Below are 22,420 nucleotides of genomic sequence, written 5' to 3'. Positions count from 1 at the left end.
CGGCGGCAGTAGTTTTCCCACCATCAGTGACCCCTATGTCAGCAGGTGCCTCAAAAGAGCATCCCATCAGGCAGAAGGTACTGCAGCATCCGTACTAAGACAGCCAGACTGCGGAACAGTTTCTTTCCGGATGCTGTGAGTGCTACAGAGTAGGCCTACTGTATTTCGTTCAACATGTTCAGGTGGAACGACATAGAGTGTCTTAAATCTTAACTATACACCTACACAGGTTTTTGTTTTGAGACCCAGAGAAAGCTTTTTAAACATGTTTTACTAAGATTTGCAAATGTGTCAGCTTGTATTACTGTTTTATGGGTCTGTCATGGTCCAAGCCAGTGGCGGATGGAAATATTAATATTTGGTGGCAAATGGTGGCAGGAGGTTTTGGTAACATGGCCAGGGGTCAGTGTGTGACTTATTACCTGTGAGTAAATGACAATGACAATGTTGTGTTTGACATTGTTGTCATTTTATCAGCCAGGCTAGGGTTAGGAGTAGACTACACTGGAGCCAAATTGACTTAAAACAAGGCCAGTCAAAGTCTTTAGACAGTGAGACACTACAATCACTGCTACTGGTTTCAAGGGTCAGTCAATCAGCGGTTATTCATATAACGTTACCTTTCATTAAATTCTTCCACACACTGTATCTTGGTGTTCAAAAGCTCATTTGTTTATGAGACCAGTTTTCTTCACCCGGTACTTAAGTTATGAAACACTTGTTCCCCCCGGAAGGAATATGTCGTGGTACATGCAAATATCTGCTAGCGGAAGATAAACAGAAATCTTGTTCAAGATGGCAGAGGTAAGCTAACGATGATTTTTAACACTATTTTTTTATACGTCGGTGATGTGTCAGCAAAGTTTTTCCTAATGCTAGCGTTTTATTGTGTTTTTGATGGTATGTTTGATAACCTTAAATGGGGAAGGAAGATTGAACAACCTGGTGTTTTACCGGTCTGTCGGGTAGTAGCTTGGGAATAATTGTTAACTAGTAATATTAGCTGTTACTAGTTATGGTACTAACGTTAGCTAGCTCAACTACATCTATGCTTACAAGATACGATGAACAAATGTATGCGGCATTACTGGCATAGGTGTTCTTCCCAGCGAGAAGCCAAGCAGCGTAGAGCAGCTAGTTGGCTTGGATGAGTAATTGGCTGTGAGCTAATTCAGTATCTACCTATACAACTGGACATTATGGCTACGTCACTTAAACTTTGGCTCCTGATAGTGTAAAGAGGGCTGGTTTGAAAGTTCAGCTGAAACAGCTCAGCGAGGGAAGATAAAGCTAATACCTAATACTTGTGTAACTGTTTTACACAATACAACTGTACCTGTAACTCATGATGCAGACAGTGACCCAGCATGAATGATTTAAATAACATCTAAAGCCAAAAAGACAAAAAAAGATATCTGGTTGAAGACATTCAAGATTGTGAATTTGCTTCTTTTTCTGTTGTTACAGATTTTAAATTGAATGTCTTGGGTTTTTGGTCTTAACTATCAACCCCTAAAAAATTATTAATTAAAATGATAATCTCTTGTTTTCACAGACTCACAGCTTGCAGGACATGAGGCAACAGGCAGCTGTTGCTGCTAAAGTCTTCATTCAGAGAGATTATGCTAATGGCACTGTGTGCCAGTTCCAAACCAAGTTCCCCTCTGAGCTGGAGACCAGGGTAGGACAAACCTCTTTACTGTGTTATTCACTACAGCTTGTTCCATCATACTTGACAGAGCATTATCCACTTCATATCCAATGGTTTTGAGTCTCAGTGTTATCGGATGCCCAGCAGTCCTCTGTATTTTAACACAATCTCTCATTCTGTTGTTTGTTCATCTGATTTTCTGAAAAAACAGTAATTTAATTTTTATACTGTTGTTGACAAATCATCATCTAATACAGTGCTTTAACAAAGTTAATCAAATTTATGAGCACAGAAAAAAACTCACATGGAAATAAAAATGAAAAGTCTGGTTCTGCCATCCCAATGCCATGCTTTATACCATATTCATCTAATAAACCATACAGGGAATCAACCAAACCAAATTACTTGACACTGAGTAGAAGCTGAATATTATTACTTGGTAAGATTCTATTTCTAGCATTGGCCCTAACTGGCCGGCTTAATGGCTAAAAACTCTGTCTTGACTGCAGCTTTTTTTCCTGAACCAGGCTCTTTTCTGTTTTTAAGTGTTATCATGGCTGCTTAAAAAAAAAAAAAAATTTCAGTTAATGTTCAGCAAAACACTGCTGCATCGTGTGTTTATTATAACAAAATTGCCACATCTGAAGTGTTTAACAGCTGCTGTTGTCATTAGAAACAATAAATGCAGCAAACATGGAGTCACAAATCAAAAATACTGTCAGGAACTTTTCCAGAGGAACACTGCTGGACTTTATCCTTATGTGAACCACAGTGGAAGTGGGTTAAGAGCAGGCATCTATAATGACATGGAGGAGGAAGAGCAGGTCGCTGAGACTGAACAGGCTCTACCCCACATTAAAGACAGTGCCAGGCAAATGGTTCAGAGTTCGCAGGACAGAAAGCCGCAGTTTTGAAATGCACCCACCACATGAAAAGAGCAGCTTCACAACACTTAAACCACTGAACTTGAGGTTTATTGGCACTTCCCCCTTGATTGGGTGGTCTCCCATATTTTTTGGTACGATTCAGTTCACACACACACACACACACACATTAAACTGTTGGACAGATTAAAAAATAGGTTTCCTCTGGGAGGTAAAAGCTAAGTCCTATCGTAAAAATGTTCTTGCCAAATATATTTTATTATGATTTGCTGTAATATCAATTTATAAAATATGCAGTTTAATGCCAAAATGTTTAGTGGCTTCCATTTTAGGCCAGTCATTTGTCACTCTGAAAATGTTTTACCTCTGTGTCTGATTTTTGCCATATAGTTGGCCTTATTTAGAGCATGCTTGTATGGTAGTGCATCACATTCTTATCTTATGATGTAGAACTTTTTATTTTTGGTAGCTCTTTCATGTTTTATTGCTTCTGGTAAGAAGAGCCAGGAAATAATTCAGTTTATAATATTTATTTATTATTTATTTATTTATTAAATAGTATATAATATTATATAATATTTATTTCACGAGTTCAGTTCAAATTTACAATAATAACAATGCACTTGACCATAGTTTGTGAACCCTATTCAGCCTCACGCTCTAATAGAGCTGTGTTAGATGTAACGGAAAGATGCTCAGGCAGAGAAATGTGGTTTGAATCGCAACCCCTCAAATGGAAAATTAAAAGGAGAACAAAGAGTTTCAATGGTGGGTACCAAACACACATAAGACCACTGATGCATTGGAGCTTCTTGTTGCATTCCTTGAGCACAAGGGAGCAGAACGTTGCATGGAGAATTTTCAAAGACTCGGGAGGCCACTGGCTGGCTCACTGTCAGTTCAGGAGGCTCCTACTTTTTCACAGTATAGCAGATGCATCACCAAATCTATTCTGTCCACCAGCATGGAACTTCTGTCAACACCCCAGTTGAAGCAGTCCTCATCAGTCTTCCCTGCAGTAGGCCTTCAGTTTGGAATTCTTGAAAAAGGCAGACTTGATTATCAGCCAGCCATGGTTTCACAACAACTGATTTACGTCTTTATCTCACTCAAGGTGTGTTGGTTCTGTCAGAGAAGGAGAAACCATCAACATTCCTTCCTGGATTGTCACAGTCTTGTGTCGTACTTGGAGTACATTTATCCTGGCAGTTATTAAGGGAAAACAGTCACATAGCATATGGTCAAGGCTTCCTAATAGTGTCAGTAGGAGGCTCAGTATTCCCTTGATGTATGACTAGTCCAACAAAATTCAGCTCCTCGTTTATCTAAAGATGGAAAGAATGGGGGAAATATTCCCTGGTCCAAAGAAGGCAGTGTTTTCACTCAAATATCCCAACAGAGGCAGGAAGCTCTCACACACTACAGTCCTAATAGACTCCTGGCTCTTCGCATTGTCTAATGGTTTGAACATTTGATGTTTTCATATATTTCAGATTGACAAACAGCAGTTTGAGGAGACGGTGCGCACACTAAATAACCTCTATGCTGAAGCAGAGAAGCTGGGGAGCCAGTCATATATTGAAGGCTGTCTGGCCTGTCTCACAGCATACACCGTCTTCCTGTGTATGGAGACCCACTATGAGAAGGTGAGAGACAGTTTACATGCATAGATGCATGCAGAAGAAATAGATGGGGCTGTATATTTGACCGTATTACCTTTTGAGGATAGCCATTATTAGATTGTTGGTGTGAATTGCTCCAACTGTTGCAGTAGATGTGACTTTGACTATCACTGCATCTACAGGTGCTGTTAATATAACAGACTAAGTTATTTTTAAATGCTTCCTTCCAACAGCATTCTTAAGCCACCGTGGCAAATAGACAAGAGAACATTAGGTAATAGGTTCATAAAATGAATTCAGATCCCAAATAAATTAAAAATAGATTTCCTAACAAATTAAAACAGACAGTACAAGACCTCTCCATGCAGTACACTCTCACTCTATCTTTCCAAAGCAATAGATGCTCCAAATATCTGTTTTGTTTCTGCCAAGCCCTGCTGTTAGACTCATATGTTTTTTACTTCACTTTCTCACTTGTCCAGACTCCTGAGACCAGGCTGCAGCATTGTTGTTGTTGTGCTGCTACTGGGAAGATGACCCAAGAATTCATGCAGGGATGTTATGAATTAAATTGACAGTTTGAACCAAACATCTGGAAATTTCATATAGTCTTTTTTTTTTTTTTAATTTAACAACAATTAACAATCCTAAATCTAGTCAAAGTTTGGTTGCAGTTTTTCTTAAAGCCTGAACCGATGTATGCAGATTGCTTAACGGGAGCCAAGAGTCCAGAACCCCAAGTCATTAAATTTACAAAGACAGAAAACAGAGACAATCCTCACAATTTAAAAAGCTTGGACTAGGGTATTTTAGGCATTGCTGACTGGCAAAGTGGTTTTACGCTTAAGCTTAAGAGTTCATGTATGTGACTGCTTGTATTGATACATTTAACATTTTGGTATTTTTACCAAAGCTCACATAAGATATGAGCATTTATTTAAGGTACATTTTAAAAGATGTCAGTGAACAACCACTTGAAAAATACAATATGTAGAGATGCTGGATCTCACCTTTCAAATTATTGAGGTGGGTTAGTATTGTAAGACGTTGAGTTGCTGCTGTGTGGAACCTTGTAGTTTGGCTGCAGCACAACAACTTTATGACTTCTATGAAAACTAGCAATTAAATCTGATTTACATTAATTTAAAATCACTTTTGGCCCAGTTCATGTGGAATGTACATGGATCGCTGTCAGTGGTCTTTCCTGTCCTATCAATTTGCATTTTAGTGAGTGGGGGAAAAAACATTTGGCTTGGTTTGGGTTTTATGAGCACCACAAAGTCACGCAATTTAAATTCACTGGTCTTTACCAAAGTCAAAACGGAGTCTGTTATTCAGCCAGTCAGCTTGAGAATGCAGTAGATTGGTGAATGGGAAACTGTTCCCGAAGTAGCCATTCAGAGATGTGTCAGTTTGATGCCAGGTAGCAACAGTATGTACTGCATGAACACCTACCACCCAGCAGGAGTTTAGCACAATCTCTGCAGCAAACAGACATTTAAAAAAATGCCTTACTGCAAATGTTTTAATAATTTTTTCTTTAATTAGCCCTAAAATATCAAACCAAAAAAAGGGACACCATGATTGTAGCATGTAAAAAAGCTTGGCAGGTAACACAGCCAGTAAACACATTTTGTGAGCATGTTTAATATCTACCCACAGAGTGTCAATGCTCTTAAAGTCATAGGGACTGTAAGAGCTGTTCCAAAGCTTGTTTCTTCAAGTAGTTCATGGTGGATTTTGAGGTCTGCTTTGGATCATCATCATCCTGTAAAAGCCAGTCACTTTTCACTTTCACTTTCTTGAGTGACTGCAGGACATTTGTGTCGAGAATTTGCTGATATTTAGCAGAATTCTTTCTTTCCGCTATCCATGCAATTTATTCTGTGCAGCTGGCTGCACATACAGTATAGCCTCAAAGAAGAATATTTCATCTCCATTGCTTAACACGACAAGCTTAGCCAAACAATTAATGTTTTTTATTTAGATTTTTAAGAACATGGAATAAAATGGAACAGTGTGTTAACTTTTGAAGAAAGGCTCTTTTTGCTGTAGCGGTTCTATTTACTGAAAGAATAGGCTCGTGGAGATTTTCCAAAGTGGCAGTGTTTTTAAAACAAAGTTCTTTCTTTTTTGTTACTATTAAACTTCAACTTTGGAAGATATCCATTTGATACAAAAACTCAGACTATTTAAGCCACAAAAATGCTTTGATAAACATTTGAATACATTTTTGCACAGAACAAGGGCTGTGGATTTTGGCCTCCAAAACTTCTATTAAAGAAAGACTTTAGGTGGCGATCTAGTCATGTCCTTTACTGGCACTTTACTGTTGTTTTAAGAGATACTTCAAAAATTGGGAATCTATCTTTTAAGACAATAAAATATTGTTTTGGAATAGGTGGCTATTCCAAGACACTTTGTACAACACAGTTACCAATAGATCCTTATACGAGAACTTTGTCCAGCCCACATCTCTGATATCTTTTGTGTTTTAGTAGGACTGAAATAGGAGATTCAGGTTTCTAAATGGTCGAAATTATGTATTATATATACTATTGCATTGTTGTCAGTCATATATGTGAAACTGTGTCTACTTTCCCCTTTTAGGTTTTGAAGAAGATTGCAAAGTACATTCAGGAGCAGAATGACAAGATCTACGCACCACGAGGCCTCCTGCTGACCGACCCTATCGAGAGAGGCCTGCGAGTTGTATCCTGCGCTTTAGTGTCTGTTGCAGCCAAGAAATACTCTCTTCTCTAAAGATAGTTTTATATTTATAGAAATATATAAATATATATATATATAGGAGACTCTGGTCTCCACATTAACATGGAGAAGACAATAGTAAATTAGACTCAGATCATCACTGTTACAAAGATAGTAGAAACACAGTGAAAGGTCAGAGCCTCAGTGTTTTTGGAATAAAGAAACCGTACTGTGCAAGACTGGTATGGAAAAGAGGAATTAAATGTTAAGTATTGTGACCAAGTTTCACTTGTTAAACATCGCCTGAGATCAGGACACAACCACACCACAGCCTTAAGCAGTTCAAGGAGATTTCACAGTGACCTAATAGAAAGAGTGATTTACAGACCCTGTGCCCCCACTATGTCTTTGCCTGTAACAGCAGAGTGAAAATGGAAAGCAGCAGTCTCGGCAGCTTACAGGAAATCCAGCGCAATGTAGGGAAACCCTGTAAAAACACCAGATAAAAGTTAGTATGTAATCCATAGCATCTGCATAAAATCAGTGGGTGCACCAACATCCTGGCTTTACCAGCACGCGTGTGTGTGTGTGGGGGGGGGTGACTAAACATCCCAAGTAATTGTAACTGAGCAGCAATGGCAGATTAAGGATAACAAAATATGACTGAAATTGTTCACAGCTGAGCTTTGTTCCCCCTCCTGTCTATGATTTTATACGGCTGACAGTGATCTGGATTATTTCTCCCACACTGTCGGGCTGCCGTGCTGACTTAGGGAGCATAGACGTATTGAGGAATATGTTACCTGAACAGTATTTGTAATTGTCTGATGGGACTGTTGACATTTTCTCTGAAATGACCCCTTGTACTGTTTTAAAGGGTTGCGTTTAGGAGTAGCCTCTGTTCCACTAGCGTCACTAACTTATTTAGTGTTTCTTTAATCTGGCTTTCTCAAGAAATGAAAGCTGTTTCACTACAGCAGTTGCCATGACAACTTGAAGCCTTTGTGATTTTACCAAACTTACAAGATTCTAGTCATATTCAATATGTTCACCAACACACTTACAAGCAAATGGTGTTCATTAAATACAGTTAAAACATAAGTATGATTAAACACAAATAAAATGAACACATTTTAGAAGTTTTCCAAAAAATATATTCCAAGTTGAACCAAATGAGTACACCTAAACAATTGTATTTCTAGGGAAGGATTGACACTACTCTACTCTGAGGACATTAACTGTTGTTTCTACAGTTACAACCAAAACCAGTTGAAGTCTCTGTTGAAAAGTGGAGAAAAGGGCATTTCTGCCGTATCTATATTTATTTTTCCCTATGTAAAAAAGTGAGGAGAATTACAGTTTCACGGGATGTTCACTGAATGTAAAATGAACCCAGACTTGCTCCGAATGCCTTTTCTTGACTGAGTCCCACTAAGATTGAGGTCACCATCTTTGAAGACAGAAGCCTGACTAGATAAACGCTGCCACGGTGAGTCTTCTAATTAACATTTCATAACAAGGACCTGCACATTCCTCATGGGACGGAAACGGTTGAAACCAGTTTTAATTGTACAGATACATTTCTTCCATCTATGAAGCACATTTTCCTCTTAATCGTCGGGAAATATTGGAAAGAAAAGGGTTTGAGTCAAAAAGCAGTAATAAAACTGGGTTCATTCCTCATGTGCCCCGCTGTCTGTTGCTTCCAGGCAGAATGCCTCCTCTGCATTCAAAGAAAAATCCCACATCAAACTGTAAAGCCTCTTCATCTGTGAGTAATATTAGTTAAGTGCTTTACTGTCAGTAGGGCTGTTTTATGTTGCATTCAAAGGATCATACTGCTTACTTTATGACTTTATGTTGCAGCATACGCAGTGTTTTGCCACTTACTTCAATAAAGGCTGTACTGTATGTACCTATAGCTTACTGTTCAGAGGGTACACAGGCCAAACCCTAAAAGTAGCTAATTGTCCTTTTAGTACCACAGCATACTGACTGTAGTTGGATGGCTTTAAATCGTTATAACTAAACAATTAGCAGGTTTTTGTTAGAATTGTTAATTTCCCTGTTGACATAGCAGCCCACCAGGCTCCTACCACATTCATGTCATTTCAGAGGATGCGGGAGAGTCTAATTCTTCCCTGGTTCCTGAAAACAAACAATTACAACTTTATAGAATAAAAATCAGGCTCACTGAAAATAAGGAATAGCACCAAATGTGACTGCATGTTGATTTAGTTTCTAATACAACTAGTACAACTTGAGTTTTCTTTATGTGTTTTGGATTTGGAAAGATAAATGTATTTGTAGGCAGCAGTAAATCATGCAACAGGGCAGTTGCCCATGAAGTTTAGGGTCACTGGTTTGATTCCCTCTCCATCCTGGCAGTATGGTGTCCTTGAACACCTTGTCTGCATTTTGATTTAACGGATAGATCAATTTCTGGCAGAATAAAGGAAGGAAAGGTAGAGTTTAGACAAAGTGGGACATAATCGTAACCTAACTAGCTTACTATACACTGGGTTCAAACAGTGCAAGGCCATATTCTACTTACTGCTGCTGCAATTTACTCTGTTGAAATCATTCAGTTTTAAAGAGAATTTAATTGGCAACAGCTCCAAACATTAACACCGTTTCTAATCCTACTTCTTGTTTCATAATTTTAGTACAGCAGGCTTGAGCTTGAGCTAACTTAAAATCAAAGACCAAGGATTTGAAAAGGGACATTTATCGGAAATGTTTTGCAGCAAAGAAAATATTTGCTTCCTAATTTACTGTGTTATAAAATTTGCCATGGACAGCCCACGACAGTTATCATTCCATAGCGCTTATTTACTTCCCCACAACACACTTTTATTTTGAAGGCTAAAGCATTGTGTGACAGCATAGTTATGATTGTTAGCCACAGATCCTTTGCAGATCCTTCACCCTGGCAGATGCCTCAAGGTTTTTGATGTAAAACCTCATCTCATCCCATAGTTTGTTTCAATCTTACTGATTTTTGGGTTACTGTAAACCCAAAATTGTTTTCTTCTGTGTACAGAAAAGGATATGAAACTTCATTTCATGGTGTCATCCTAGGATGTGCTGAGCAAAAATCATACGGAAAAGTACTTTGCTGGACAGGGTCCAGTCCGTACCGCAGCATAGTCTATACCATCAGGCAAAGTAAGAAAGACCCTATAAATATTTTACCTATGGGGAATGTTGTGTTTGGCAACATGGTTGAGACTATAGATCCCTGTGGATGGATAAGCCATTGCACTGCCAGCATACAGATGCACACAGGGATTAATCTTTCATTTGAGATTCCTGCTGAGCGCCTCAATACATATACATGTCCTATTGAGGAATGTAAACCCAGGTCTTTTATAAGTAGCTGTTGAGAGAAAAGTGCATTGGAGCTTTGCCATGGTCAAAGACAAGGTAAACCAAAGACAGCTAGCAGACTGAGCACACATACAATATGCCAGAGTCTCTTCTCCTCTGTCTCCTCCAGGATTAAACACACCGCTGTATCAGGCTGACACCAACCTTTTATTAAAGGTCATATCAGCAATGAAATCATGAAGCTTTCACTTTTGCCACTTCTTAACTGTCAGGGGACACTGAGATCAGTTATGAAATCTTACTTTATACAAGGATCCCTACTGGATAGTTATGTATTAAGCTTTTAAGAAACTATAATATCAATATTATATCAAATAGTGCATTGTATTGTACTGGCAGGTCCCAATGTATTTAGTTCAGACAGGAATTTAGAAATTATTTGGGTTGGGTTTGGGTAGAGTTCGGTCACGTAGGTCAAACTTTGCACTTTGTAGTCTCAGTGTTTAACCTTCAAATAATTTGAACAGGAAACAGATTACTTGAACCCATGCTCTTTCTTTAGTCTAATTTAAAGTGGTATTAAAAGGAGAATGATGAGGTGGCTGTGTTCCTTCTGGAAATAAAACGCTGCACAAACTCAATTTGCTTCGGATTTGGACAAGATGGGTCAGCCATCACCCTCCCAGGCTTTCACAGAGCATTTTAGCATCTTTCAGTGTATTGTTTTGGTTTTACAGCCTAAAACGTTATTTTGTGTACAGTTACACTAGATAGCTGCAAAAAATCCAAAATGCAGGTTTAAAGCTGCATTAGCTTGGGTTGTTGATTATTGAGTGATTGGAGTTTATCACCTTTTGCACTGATTATGGGTAATCATGTGATCTGTTCACATTGGAAAATAATGAGTAATTCAGCTTTAGGTATCCAAAGATTTGTAGTGGTTTTGGGGTAGATTTTCTATTTTGCCGAACTTAAATATCTGGAATAAATTTTTTTATTTTAATATATTTATTTATTGATTTTCTGCTTTAATTGCTCGTGTATTTTTATCTTGGAATAAACTTCTATATATCCAGCTCCCATCTCCCATCTTTCTTTCCCCCCCATTAAAACATTATAGCCTTTTTTTATTTTATTTTTTAATTATTTTTTTTTTCAGTGTGACTAGGAGCATTTCAGGGTAAAGGATCAGATCAGATTCTGACTGCCAAGCATTCCTTTGGAGGCAGATGGCGTCAAGGTGGTGCCCTGGCATATTGTCCAAAACACATTCTGCTCCTAAGGTGTCGTCAGGCTCCGTGTACAAACTTGCAACCTCACCATAGCATGCCAACACACTTGAAAATTAGGCTGCACACATGAGAATATTTTGTCTCAGTGGGGAATTTTGGCCAAGGCAGATGAAAAAAGTGTATTCATTAGAAGGTTTTCAGGTTTTTGTGTAGAAACAAGCCAGAGTTGTGCGATTAACCTTAAATCTTCTTTTTCTCACTTATAATTTTTTGATGTATGTGCAGATCAGCTACAACATTAACACCATGTGGTTCAATAAAGGCAGAAGTGTAATAAATTCTAAAACATTACACATAGAGATACACATAGAGTTAAAGTCCTTGAGTAGAAGCCTTGAAAACATTTGAAGTTTCAGTTAAAATGCATGTTGAAGTGTTTGAATTAGGAGTTAACGTGTCAGTTGAACTGGGATATAAGCGGTCACATTGGATATTACATGTCACATCAATTGTTAGTTTTGAAAGCAGCAGATGTCTAAGTAAGTAATGAAAGGAGTTGAGGTGTAAGCTGAGGTACAATGAGCTGAAATTTCAGGTGAGGTGAAAAGTTGACTTGCTAGTTGTAGATGTAATCAGCAGTGTAAGTACTCTTCTAAAGGGTGAGATAAAGATAAAGAAGAACAGTTCAAGTGTAAGTTGTCACAGAAGCAGCAGTTGAATTGCCACTGCACTAATGAACACTGTTAATGACTGCAATCTATTCATGTGAGGTAATTGCACTAATCGTGCCCCTGAGGTGGTTAGTCATTCTTGTTATCCGTTCCATGTGCTTTTCTTACACGACAAGTCGACTGCCTGCTGTGAACAGGCTTTATTTAATGTGCACTCAGTTTAATGTTTCTGACTAATCTTTCTGTTTCTGCAGCACCTGTTTAGCTGAGCAGAGCAGCACAGCACCAGTGCCCACCTCCCCGAGGACCACCTAGACCGGCATCCTTAAAACTGCGTCTCTACAATCTGTCCCTTTCTCTGACCATCCTATGCATGTCCCATTCAGAGTGTCCTTTGTGACCAAGTTGGAGATGATCTGACATGTATTCAAAGATTATTTTGTCATTGTTATGTGTGACATAATCATTGTTTTTATTTGGAGAAAAGGAAAGGATGTTATGGAACAACTGAGGACTACTATATGTTTTTGAGTAATAGTATTTGTAAAGATACAATTTTTTTGTATACTTTTTTGGACACTCCCTTTTCAGTAGTGAAGCCAACACACAGGGTAACTTATCTGAAGGTTTATACAGCTCTGCTACACCCATGCTTTAAGTGATTGTCCCGGCTGAACTGAGGATATCGTTTAATTAAGAAACAGCAAGCTCGGGTTATTAGTGCGATTTACTGCATGTGCCACACCTCACAGTTTGTTTACTTTCATCCTTATTCACGTGTCTTGCAAAGGTGCTTAGTGCTCACTACCTTTCCTGCATATTTACCCTGTAGGGTTTGACTTTTGAAGTTAATGGCTGAGTGAGCTTTGTCAGACTCTAAACATTCCAGTCTAATATCAGATATTCATGCATGTCCTTCCGGTTAATGCATTGATTTGAGGTTATTATTTTTGCTTTTGAAAAACCAAAATGCATCATTGCTGCATTTAGCATGTACTGTTCTTAATGCTACTATGCGTCATTTTATTTGTAACTGTGCCATGCATAGTGTTTGGTGACTACTGTTGATTTTCTCTTCTACTAAGCATATATTCATATATTGTCAGATTGGCTTTGAACGAAGTATTAAAAGTGCTCTTTTTAGTTGACTGTGCCTATAATGGCTTTGAATGTCATGTACGTTTATGGGCCCTGTCACACCAGGACCACATTTTGCAGGAATTATAGAAAGAATTGCTGCAGTTAGTTTTATTTGCTGGCAGGAGTTGGAAGTCATCACTAATGTATAGCATGTAGTTCAATGTTGGTGAACTTTTTTATGTAAACTGCTGCACTGTTGACCATAGCAAGCTGTTTTCACAGTGTAGATTTCACAACAGTGACGGCCAGCGGAGCTTATTGACCGCGTTGCACCATTGACCTTTTTTTTTTTTTTTTTTTTTTTTTTGGGGTATCATAACTGCTCCACAAGAGAAATTTTAGACAGTCACAGGGCAGGTGTGAACCAACACCTTTTGAAATTGTGAACATATTTTGCTATTGGCAACCAAGCACAGCTAACAAGTATGCTACTTAACATTATTTTCTCTATGCATTAACTATTTTATTCAATGAAAAAGTGTGTAATGGGAAATCAAATGCTAGGTGCAGAACATGAGGGAGGAAAATGAAATGGATTTCTAGTTAACCAGGCTAGCTGCAAAGTTAGTGGTTAGCTAGCCAGCTAACCCTGCTGGTTTAATTGACCAGTTATATCGCATAGCTGATTAATGTAACATCATTTAGTCTATGGTGTGACAAGGCCTAAACAGGAAGACCGTCTCAGATCTTGGCTTAATTGCTAACAAGCAACTTAATCCAGGATCATTATTCTTGATTCTGTAACTAAAGGTAGATTATACAGTACTTCAGTGTGTATGGTAGCCTACTTTGATTTTCTACATAACTACACGCATAAGAAAAGACTTTTGAATGCCATAGCTAAAGGATGAACAATTATTATGTAAATAAAGTCTCATTTATTTTTGATTTAGCTCGTACTTTATTTATCTCGAGTTCTGTTAACTGAACTTTTCTATTTTGTTTTGTCATTTGAAATCCAAGTATTCTATTAATGTAAATGTTATATGCCCATAAATAAACATACATATTTTACATCTTGCTCACTCCTGTGCCGTTCTGGTTTGGAGAGTTGATTTCACCTTACAATCACACTTGCACATTTGAGAGAAGAGCTACGGGACCCAAACGTCCTGATATTTAAAACGTTTGGCTTCATTTCAACTTGGTTTGTTGTCAAGAGCAGTATTTCCTGTTGTCTCCAAGAGTTATGTGGCATTAAAGCTCTCCCAAATCCACCAAGACCTGCACTATTTCTCACAGCGGAGGTGAACCCTAAACACATGAGGTTAAATTCCCACAGGAACAGCAGAATGATGCAATGAAGAGGTGAACCTGAGTTTACGCTGCAAGGTCTGCAAACTGTTCAATAAGGGGAAATAAAATATGTCTGGTTATTGATTGAAAAAAATACACTTACAATGATGTGTAACATTCTCATCACATTCTTCAGTGTGATTTCTCAACAAGGAGAGGATTTGATTACCTAAAGGACATGAGAATTGCAGGCGAGTGTTCGAAGATGGACTGGCCTCACGAGGAAGCAGTTGTCCAGAGAGAAAGATGAATTTATAGCTTAGAAATACTGTCTAGTGGCCTTAGTGTTCTTTTGAATTAAGGCCACATTTCGCAGAAACCATATTAATTCAAGAAAAGAAATGTCCTGGAAGCTTCTCTCGGCCCATCACACTCTTTCAGTAATGATTCGCTTTGCCTGACACTTGTGTTATGGAACAAATGCACACAAGGTTTAATTACCAAATGACAGCTAATTGGTTCTGCCTTGTTTGATGGTGATGATGATCTCTGTGTGTGTGTGTTACAGACCCCGTCCTGACGTACAAAAAGAACCAGGGCTTTCCCTCCTGGTGCATTTTAAACCATTATTTAAGCTCACTACTCAATCAATATGAAGAAATGTTCCCCAATAGAAGCAGCAGAGCCCTCTTTTTGTTTTGTTATGTAGAGCGAGTCACAGGATTCATTTGTCCACATGGGAGTGTTCGAATAGTTCTGTGATAAACTAGTCTATGGAACCACTTATGGCGATGGCCCTGCACAGTCTGTGCAGGCAGTTTGACTATGAAGCCAGGTCCGATTTGAAGCATCTGCTAACCAATACCAAGTGCTGTGTTCTCTCCTGCTTGCCACCTCACATGCATCTCACTGTAATCATCAGTGGATGGAGTGGGATTGTTAAGCAGTGGAAAACACTAGGTGTCTAACCTCACTAATGCCTTTGTGACTTCATTCTTCCTGATCTTAGCATCATACTCACATGCTGGTTTGTATGTGTTTAGGGTTAATTTGATTTACAAAACCATAAAATTCCCCTGGAAAGCAGTAACACAGTGGACTTTCTGTAGAGACCTGATCTCACCACAGAAAATTACCAACACGTTGAGTGGGTGGTGGGGGGGTTCCATGAAATGTGCAGCTAGTGTGGATCGGAAAAGCGTGTATGGAGTTGGTTGGTTTGTATTTCAACCATCATAAGATGTTCCATTAGTAAATATGATGTAGTCATCATTATTCATAATCATAATGATTTATTTCAGCCTCATTCTCTGTCAGTTACCTTAGTGATGAGGGTTCTACATTTAATTATACCTACAGTATAATCTGACTCTGGCAGAGAGGCACCATATGGCCAATCACATTTGTGGAGGGGCCTGTCCAGCCCTCCCTATGGCCTCATCCATAATATGTGACAGTAAAGAGCAAAAATAGCACTACATTGTGGCTTATTGAATGTCAAAGACGTTAAAAAAAACAATCATAAAGTTCTCCCTTCAAAAAAATTACTTGATAAATCCTTAAGAAAAGAAAATGACATAAGAATATATTGTATTTTACAATCATCCCCTCACATATAGTGCAGTAAACTGTGGTTTTCAGCTGTTTACCACCATAGAAAGCTGCAGTCCAAAATGAGCAGGCCTCACTTCTTTTCTCAAATGAAATCCAAACCACAAAGGAGCAGGAATTTTAGGACGTGGAAGCACACCAACATGCTTTGAAAAACTCATAACAATGTTTTACATCATGGCAGCAGTGGGACCCCCTGCCTTCTCTTCTCTGCCAACCACACACACATACACAGATGGAGAGAAAATTGTTGGTACACTCCGATGAAGAAAGAAAAACCTCCAAAGGTCACTGAAATAACCCGAAACTGACAAAAGTAATAATAAATAAAAATGTACTTATGAAAATCAGACATTGCTTTTGAGTTGTGGTTCAACAGAAGCACTGTAAAAAACAAAGGAAACTGGCCTGGACAAAATATGAGATGGAATCAGAAGTAGCAACACTGAAGTCAGGAGCTGAATGTTGGAAACATGTTGGAAGCTGAAAATATGGTTTAAAAACGCCTCCTTCGCTCCTATAGCGACTTTATCAGTTAGTGATCTTACTGATTTTTGGGGATTTGTAGGTTTCAGTGATGGAGTAAGAGAGAATTCATTTTTACTCTTTGATAGATTATCTACATGTTTAGATGTGTGTGCTTATTAAAGTGAGTACTTTAGTACACACACAAATAACAGTAAAAATGTGTCACCTTAACAATTTAAAAGCATAAACACGTTGAAACGTGGGGGACATGACATTTTACTGCTTTTTAAAGTAACATCTTAATGTTTCAGTTAGAGTTGTGAATATTGAGTGCTCCAGGAAACAGGCTGCACGTGAGAATGAATACATGACTATTAATAATGACTAGTATGTGTTCATATAACCTATCAATAAAAAGATTTCACAGTGTGACTGCAACTAAACAGGGTAAAACATATTTAATGTCTATACAGCTGAATGGGAATCTGCAACACTGAATAATAATTTGATGTTAAGTGTTAAGTTGAAGTGAGTAAATGTCTATTTCAACTACTCCCAGTTTACAAGGTACACCTCACCAATAAAACTTCACAAGGGTAATAGTGTTCAATGTTTGTTGCCAATGTTTTAGAAATGTGTTATTTCAATTGTTTGATCTTTTTGGAAAATGAGCTGATGTTGAGCTGCGCACACACAAACACACACACACACACACACACACACACACACACACACACACACACACACACATATGCAGGGTTATAGTTATGTGTAAACTGCCAACTTGGTGTGTGTTAATTCAAGATGCAACCAGCTATAGTTCTCAGTGCAGGCCAGATTACAAAAGGAGAGATTACAAAACACTGTAAATCCCATGTTATATAGCTAGTACGTAGTTAACACTTTGTTGAACCTTCACTGAGTGAAAATGCAGCATTTTTCATGTTTTAGATAAAAAACAGGACTTAGTTGACCAACATGCTGTTGTAAAGTAAGTCATAGCTGTGTGTAACTGCAGTAATTAGAATTACATTCCATTATGATATTTGAGACACTTAAATACCCAAGTTGACATACCTTTGATGCACACCTGGGAAATCGTTGGTTAACTTCTTTGTGTTGAGCCTCCTTGTTAAAGTTCTGCCCAGTTGTGGAGGAACCACAATTCAAAAGCAATGTCTGATTTTCAAGAAGTTTATTTATTATTACTTTTGTCGGTTTCAGGTTTTTTGTGGGTTCTTCTTTCTTTAATGGAAAAGTACCAACAATTGTTTCCACATCTGTAAAACCTGATCACAGCTTTCGGTGGCTTCATAGAACACGATATGACATTTCTAAGAGCATGTGTGTCAGACAAACATCTGATGTTGGAAGGATGAAACAGCAGGTCTGAACACTAAATACAAATTACATTTTTCTCCACATGTCAGGACCTGTACGCGGACTTTGAGTTGTGGCCATCTAGATTTCTACAGTGCCAGCCTCTTGTGTTGTCAGGCCAATGGAGCCAAAAGCAAAGATATGAACATTTCATAAGGGCTCCACTGAAATAGTTTAGGAAAATGTACAATATGATCATTCTTTATTCAGCACCTCTTCTGCCCTCTGTGTGAAACAGTTTGTCTTGGCTCACATTCACATAGTTTTACTTGTTAATTGCTTGGATATCCTCTCTGTTGCTCGTTTGTATGAAATAAATCATAGTATAGTTCTAGGGGCCTCTCAAAATATTATTAGTGTTCAATCTACAGTGTTTCCATGAAGTAGACATTCAACATTCAAAAAGCAAACTGTATCCACCGTTTTCATATTTTTATGATTTCTTTTACATACATTGACTTCAAATAAGAAATTGTTGATTCATTTCCTGGCGATGGACTGACTGACTGACTGATTGATTGATTGGCCCCTTGACTTCATGTCATTTCTTCATTTGACAGTTCTCAAACAGCTTTGCAGGTGTGTTTGATTTACTAATATATTGTAGACATGAGTGTCTGTCTTATAGAGTTTTATTAATCTCAGGATTAATAGGGAGTAGCCGGCTGTTGTATATCGCTGTGTGTTGTCACCTTCTGTTTCAACCAACATCAACTGTGTATCTGTTGTTGCTTTTATATAACTACATACATTTTATTACCGTTCTTTAACCACCATGAAGAAAAACTGAACTGGACTACAGTTGGTTACACATCACACCTTCCCACCGTTGAAGGAGACTCTGGATTTGTCTAAACCTGATCAGGCTTCACCTCTGTCTGGGCAGCAGCAGCAGCAGCAGCTCAGTTTACACTGCTGCACAACAGTTTACACTGCAGCATCCACAGCTACTCTGAAGTAGCTGTGGATGCTGGATTCTCCTTCAGACAAAGCAGGCATAATTTAAAGACCGCATAAAGATCTGGGGCATCTTACTGTCTCAGTTCTAAATGACAGTACTCATGACAACTGTAATTCATCAGCTTTATGGTTTATTGAATGTACTCTGGCAGAAAAAGTATAATTGGCCTTTACTGTAAACATCCCTCCCCTCTGCCAGTGGGCTTTGAAACAAGATCTGTCTGTGGCAGATGGGGAAACAGAAGATTGTTTGGTATGTACATGGACCACTCCTATTGTGTTGAAGCAGCTTTGGCTCACAGCTGTATGTTCTCCCATTGTATGTGAAGGGTTTCCTTCCATCCACAGTGGTGAATCACAGTCTCCACATATCTGTAAGAGAACCGTGAAAGTAGATTTGTGTTAGAGCTGTGTGGCTGGCCGGGTGTATTGCACGCCTCTGCCAGCGCATGCTGGGACTGAGATAAATGCTTTAGAGTAGGATGAATGGTTGGCAAATGGCAACTGTAACAGTTTCCTGTAGAGAGAACAATGTAATATATGTTGGACGTCACTAGAGGACAGTGTTGCACCATTTTCAGTTTTATAGATCGTATCCACCAAGTTTAGGGGTGACTTCGAAATGTCCTTGTTTTCAGTATCAACATCAACAGTGAAGAGGTGACTCTGGGATGCTGCCTTCTAGGCAGAGTTGTAAAGAAAAAGGCCAATACAGTAAAAAAAGAATAAAGGTTAAGTTTGGCATAAGAACACAGATTGAAGAATCTTGAAAACTAGCTTCATTTTGTACCATGCCACATCCTGTGATGAGGGCAAAGGTTTCCACAGCAGCAACTACACAAGAACTATTTAGGAAAGAAGCAATCAACAGGTATCCTGGCCGTAGTAGAGTAGTCAGCGTAGGCACCAGATCTCCAGCCTACTAAGCTGTTGTAGGAGCAGCTTGACACTGATTTCACAAGAGTCCATCCAAATGAGAGGTGAGAGGTGGTTCATGAAGCACGGGAGCAGTCTTTTTACATTACCAACAAGCTGACAAGAATTCTTTGACCAAAGGTTGGAGGGACTTCATTTCATCTTTATCAAAGTGTGTTTGAAGACAGGCTCTGCTGATAATCTACATAACCCACCTGTGAAGCATGGTGAAGGTAGTGTCAGGGTTTAGCTGCACGGCTGCTTCTGGAACAGGCTCGCTGATCTTTGCTGATATAACTCATGATGATAGCAGCAGGATCAATGTGTGCAAGAAACATCTGCTAATTTACAGAGGAATGCATCAAAACGACTTATTTTATAGGGGATTTATGAAACATCATGCACCTGATGTACACATCCTCTGATATCTGGAGAAAATCTGACACACGAGGAGTTCAAAAAATCCCATCTGTTGCAGTATAAACACTGCCAAAGATTGTTTCTTCTATTTAAGGTAAATGTGAGAAAAGTCAAGGGCTCCTGGGAAATTAACTTCAACAAGAAAGAGATTTTTTTAAACACACAGTCTGTGTTTCAAAGATGATGGCGGTGAGTGAGCTGAAGTCGCTCAGAGCATTTTAATGATATCCTTTGTGCCACATTGTCTATAATAGTCTAAATACAGTTCTAGGGGCCTCTCAAAATATTATGTGAACAAAGGTGATGAGGCTGAAAAATAAATGCATACAAAATAGAATTGTTCCCATAATAACACAGCAACAAATATAAAGACAACTGAACAAGACTGGTTGCTCCATAACTCAGACTTTTATTATAGCTCAGTTCAAGTATACTGTTAGTATACGACATAATGTCCATCATTCACTGCGCCCTCAGAAAACAGAGGGCCAGCTTTATAGCACCATTATAAAAAGTACAATAAAAATAGGATTTACACTTTAAACATTTCAACAAATGACTGACAGTATGTTGCTAATGGGTTTGTTTTTCCAGATGTGACAATAGAAAAATAACATGTCCACATGCTCTCACTGGGGGGACGTGGCTGTGGAGGACGTGCTCACACTTTCCTGTCTTCCTGCGTAAATTGATCATGAGATGTGATCTGATTTTCACAAATATCAACAAACACAACATTTCTTAGCTGATAAAACACAAACCATCATTATCTTTCATGTGTTTATTGAACATGCTCATGAAACATACAGAGAGATGATGAAAAGATCAGCTGGAGTCGGATCAATGAAAGGAGAGTGGAGGTGTAGAGAGTTCAGACTTATTAAAACACTCCCTGTGTTGTTCACACGCCGCACGTTGGCCAGAACCATGCTGAATTGTAGAAACGCGGGAGAAAAAGCAAATAGCGCCATTACGTTTTCTTAAGTGGCACAAAGCACAAAGCTAAATAGCAGAAAATCTGAATATGTTTATTATTAAAAGGAAGAAAGTGTTGTTTTAGTACAGTGCTCTGGAGGACAGGTTAGACTGACAGCTGAGGAGACGGGTTTGCTCTGGGAACGGTAGCTTCCAGGCTAATGACAGTTAGCTACAGTTAGCATTTTGTTAGCAGTGGTGTTGGTGTTTTTAGGCTGCGCTACATGCTGCAGGAGAAAAGCTAAGTAGCAACCTACTGTTAGCTTGCTCAGCTAAGCTATCGTCTATACTAGGACAGTTAAAGAAAATATTATAGACAGAAAGCTAATGACTTTTTGCATTTTGATTTTAATTCTTAGGTTGCTAGCTTATGACAGAACAATATTTGATACTGACTAATACCTGAAAGGTAGGAGACTGAACGGAGTCTCATGCTAGAGCTAGCTTAAATAGCATATTGTAACTTTCAATGTGGATATTTGCTCATTTATTTGCTTCCTGCTTCTAAATTGGGTACAGACATGTAACTTACATTTTGTGTCTGTGGTATATATTGTATACCATGCTATTCAATTTCAGTTTGAAGAAATCCCAGAGAACAACCAAAAGCTAATTAACCACATTAATGCCCATGTGCAGAGGACCGCGCAAGGTAGAACGGTGGAGGTTAGCGGTGTTAGTCTAATAAATATGGATATTCTGTAGCAGCAGTTCACAAAAAGACAAGGTTGTTATATTAGCTTGAAATGCGAAACATTGCTCCATTTCATGAGGAGCGAAGAGTTGAGCGCACAAAACCACTGAGTTGGGATAAATTGCCGGTTACTAGAAGGATATTTGAATGTGCGCCTTAAAAAATAAAAATAAAAAAAGAGACTTGCTTTGCAACACCACTGCTCCCAAATGAACTGAGCTAGTCTTTGTAATGTGACCTTATGCAAAAATGTGTGTCCATGCAGAAGAAATGCCCCAGTTGTTCTTCACAGGCCCTTTAAGGCACTTTAGCATGGAATATTTCAGTCTCATTAGACCTTGTTGCTTCATTTGCATTAACTCCTCAGTGAAACTTGTTCCTTCAGTGTAAATTAGTGACACGCAAACAAATGCAAATGTCCTAGCGTAACATAACCTGAGTGTTGGCGGACATCAGTGTGTAAAGGCGCCGTGAAACTGCTGCAAAATGGAAGAAGGCTGCATTTATTTCCAATGCTGCTGT

General features: G+C 38.6%; 1 protein-coding gene across 1 annotated transcript; it reads left to right on the top strand.

Annotated features, from left to right (window-relative positions):
- The first annotated feature begins 753 nt into the window (after positions 1–753).
- LOC113150957 (golgin subfamily A member 7) lies at positions 754–13,538 on the top strand. The gene is made up of 6 exons (XM_026343722.1): positions 754–804; positions 1,556–1,681; positions 4,029–4,181; positions 6,768–6,869; positions 8,303–8,355; positions 12,354–13,538. Exons 1-5 carry the CDS (start codon positions 796–798, stop codon positions 8,342–8,344), a joined length of 432 nt encoding a protein of 143 aa, XP_026199507.1. The 5' UTR covers positions 754–795; the 3' UTR covers positions 8,345–8,355; positions 12,354–13,538.
- Positions 13,539–22,420: the final 8,882 nt, after the last annotated feature.

Source organism: Anabas testudineus, chromosome 9 (assembly GCF_900324465.2).
Source record: "Anabas testudineus chromosome 9, fAnaTes1.2, whole genome shotgun sequence".
Taxonomy (NCBI): Eukaryota; Metazoa; Chordata; class Actinopteri; order Anabantiformes; family Anabantidae; genus Anabas; species Anabas testudineus.
This window is presented reverse-complemented; position numbering and strand designations above follow the sequence as displayed.

Excerpts from the sequence above, each read along its gene's own strand:
- LOC113150957 (XM_026343722.1), top strand. Across the intron at positions 1,682-4,028 it reads CCTCTGAGCTGGAGACCAGG|ATTGACAAACAGCAGTTTGA; the intron begins GTAGGACAAACC and ends CATATATTTCAG. Across the intron at positions 6,870-8,302 it reads TCGAGAGAGGCCTGCGAGTT|ATTGAGGTCACCATCTTTGA; the intron begins GTATCCTGCGCT and ends AGTCCCACTAAG.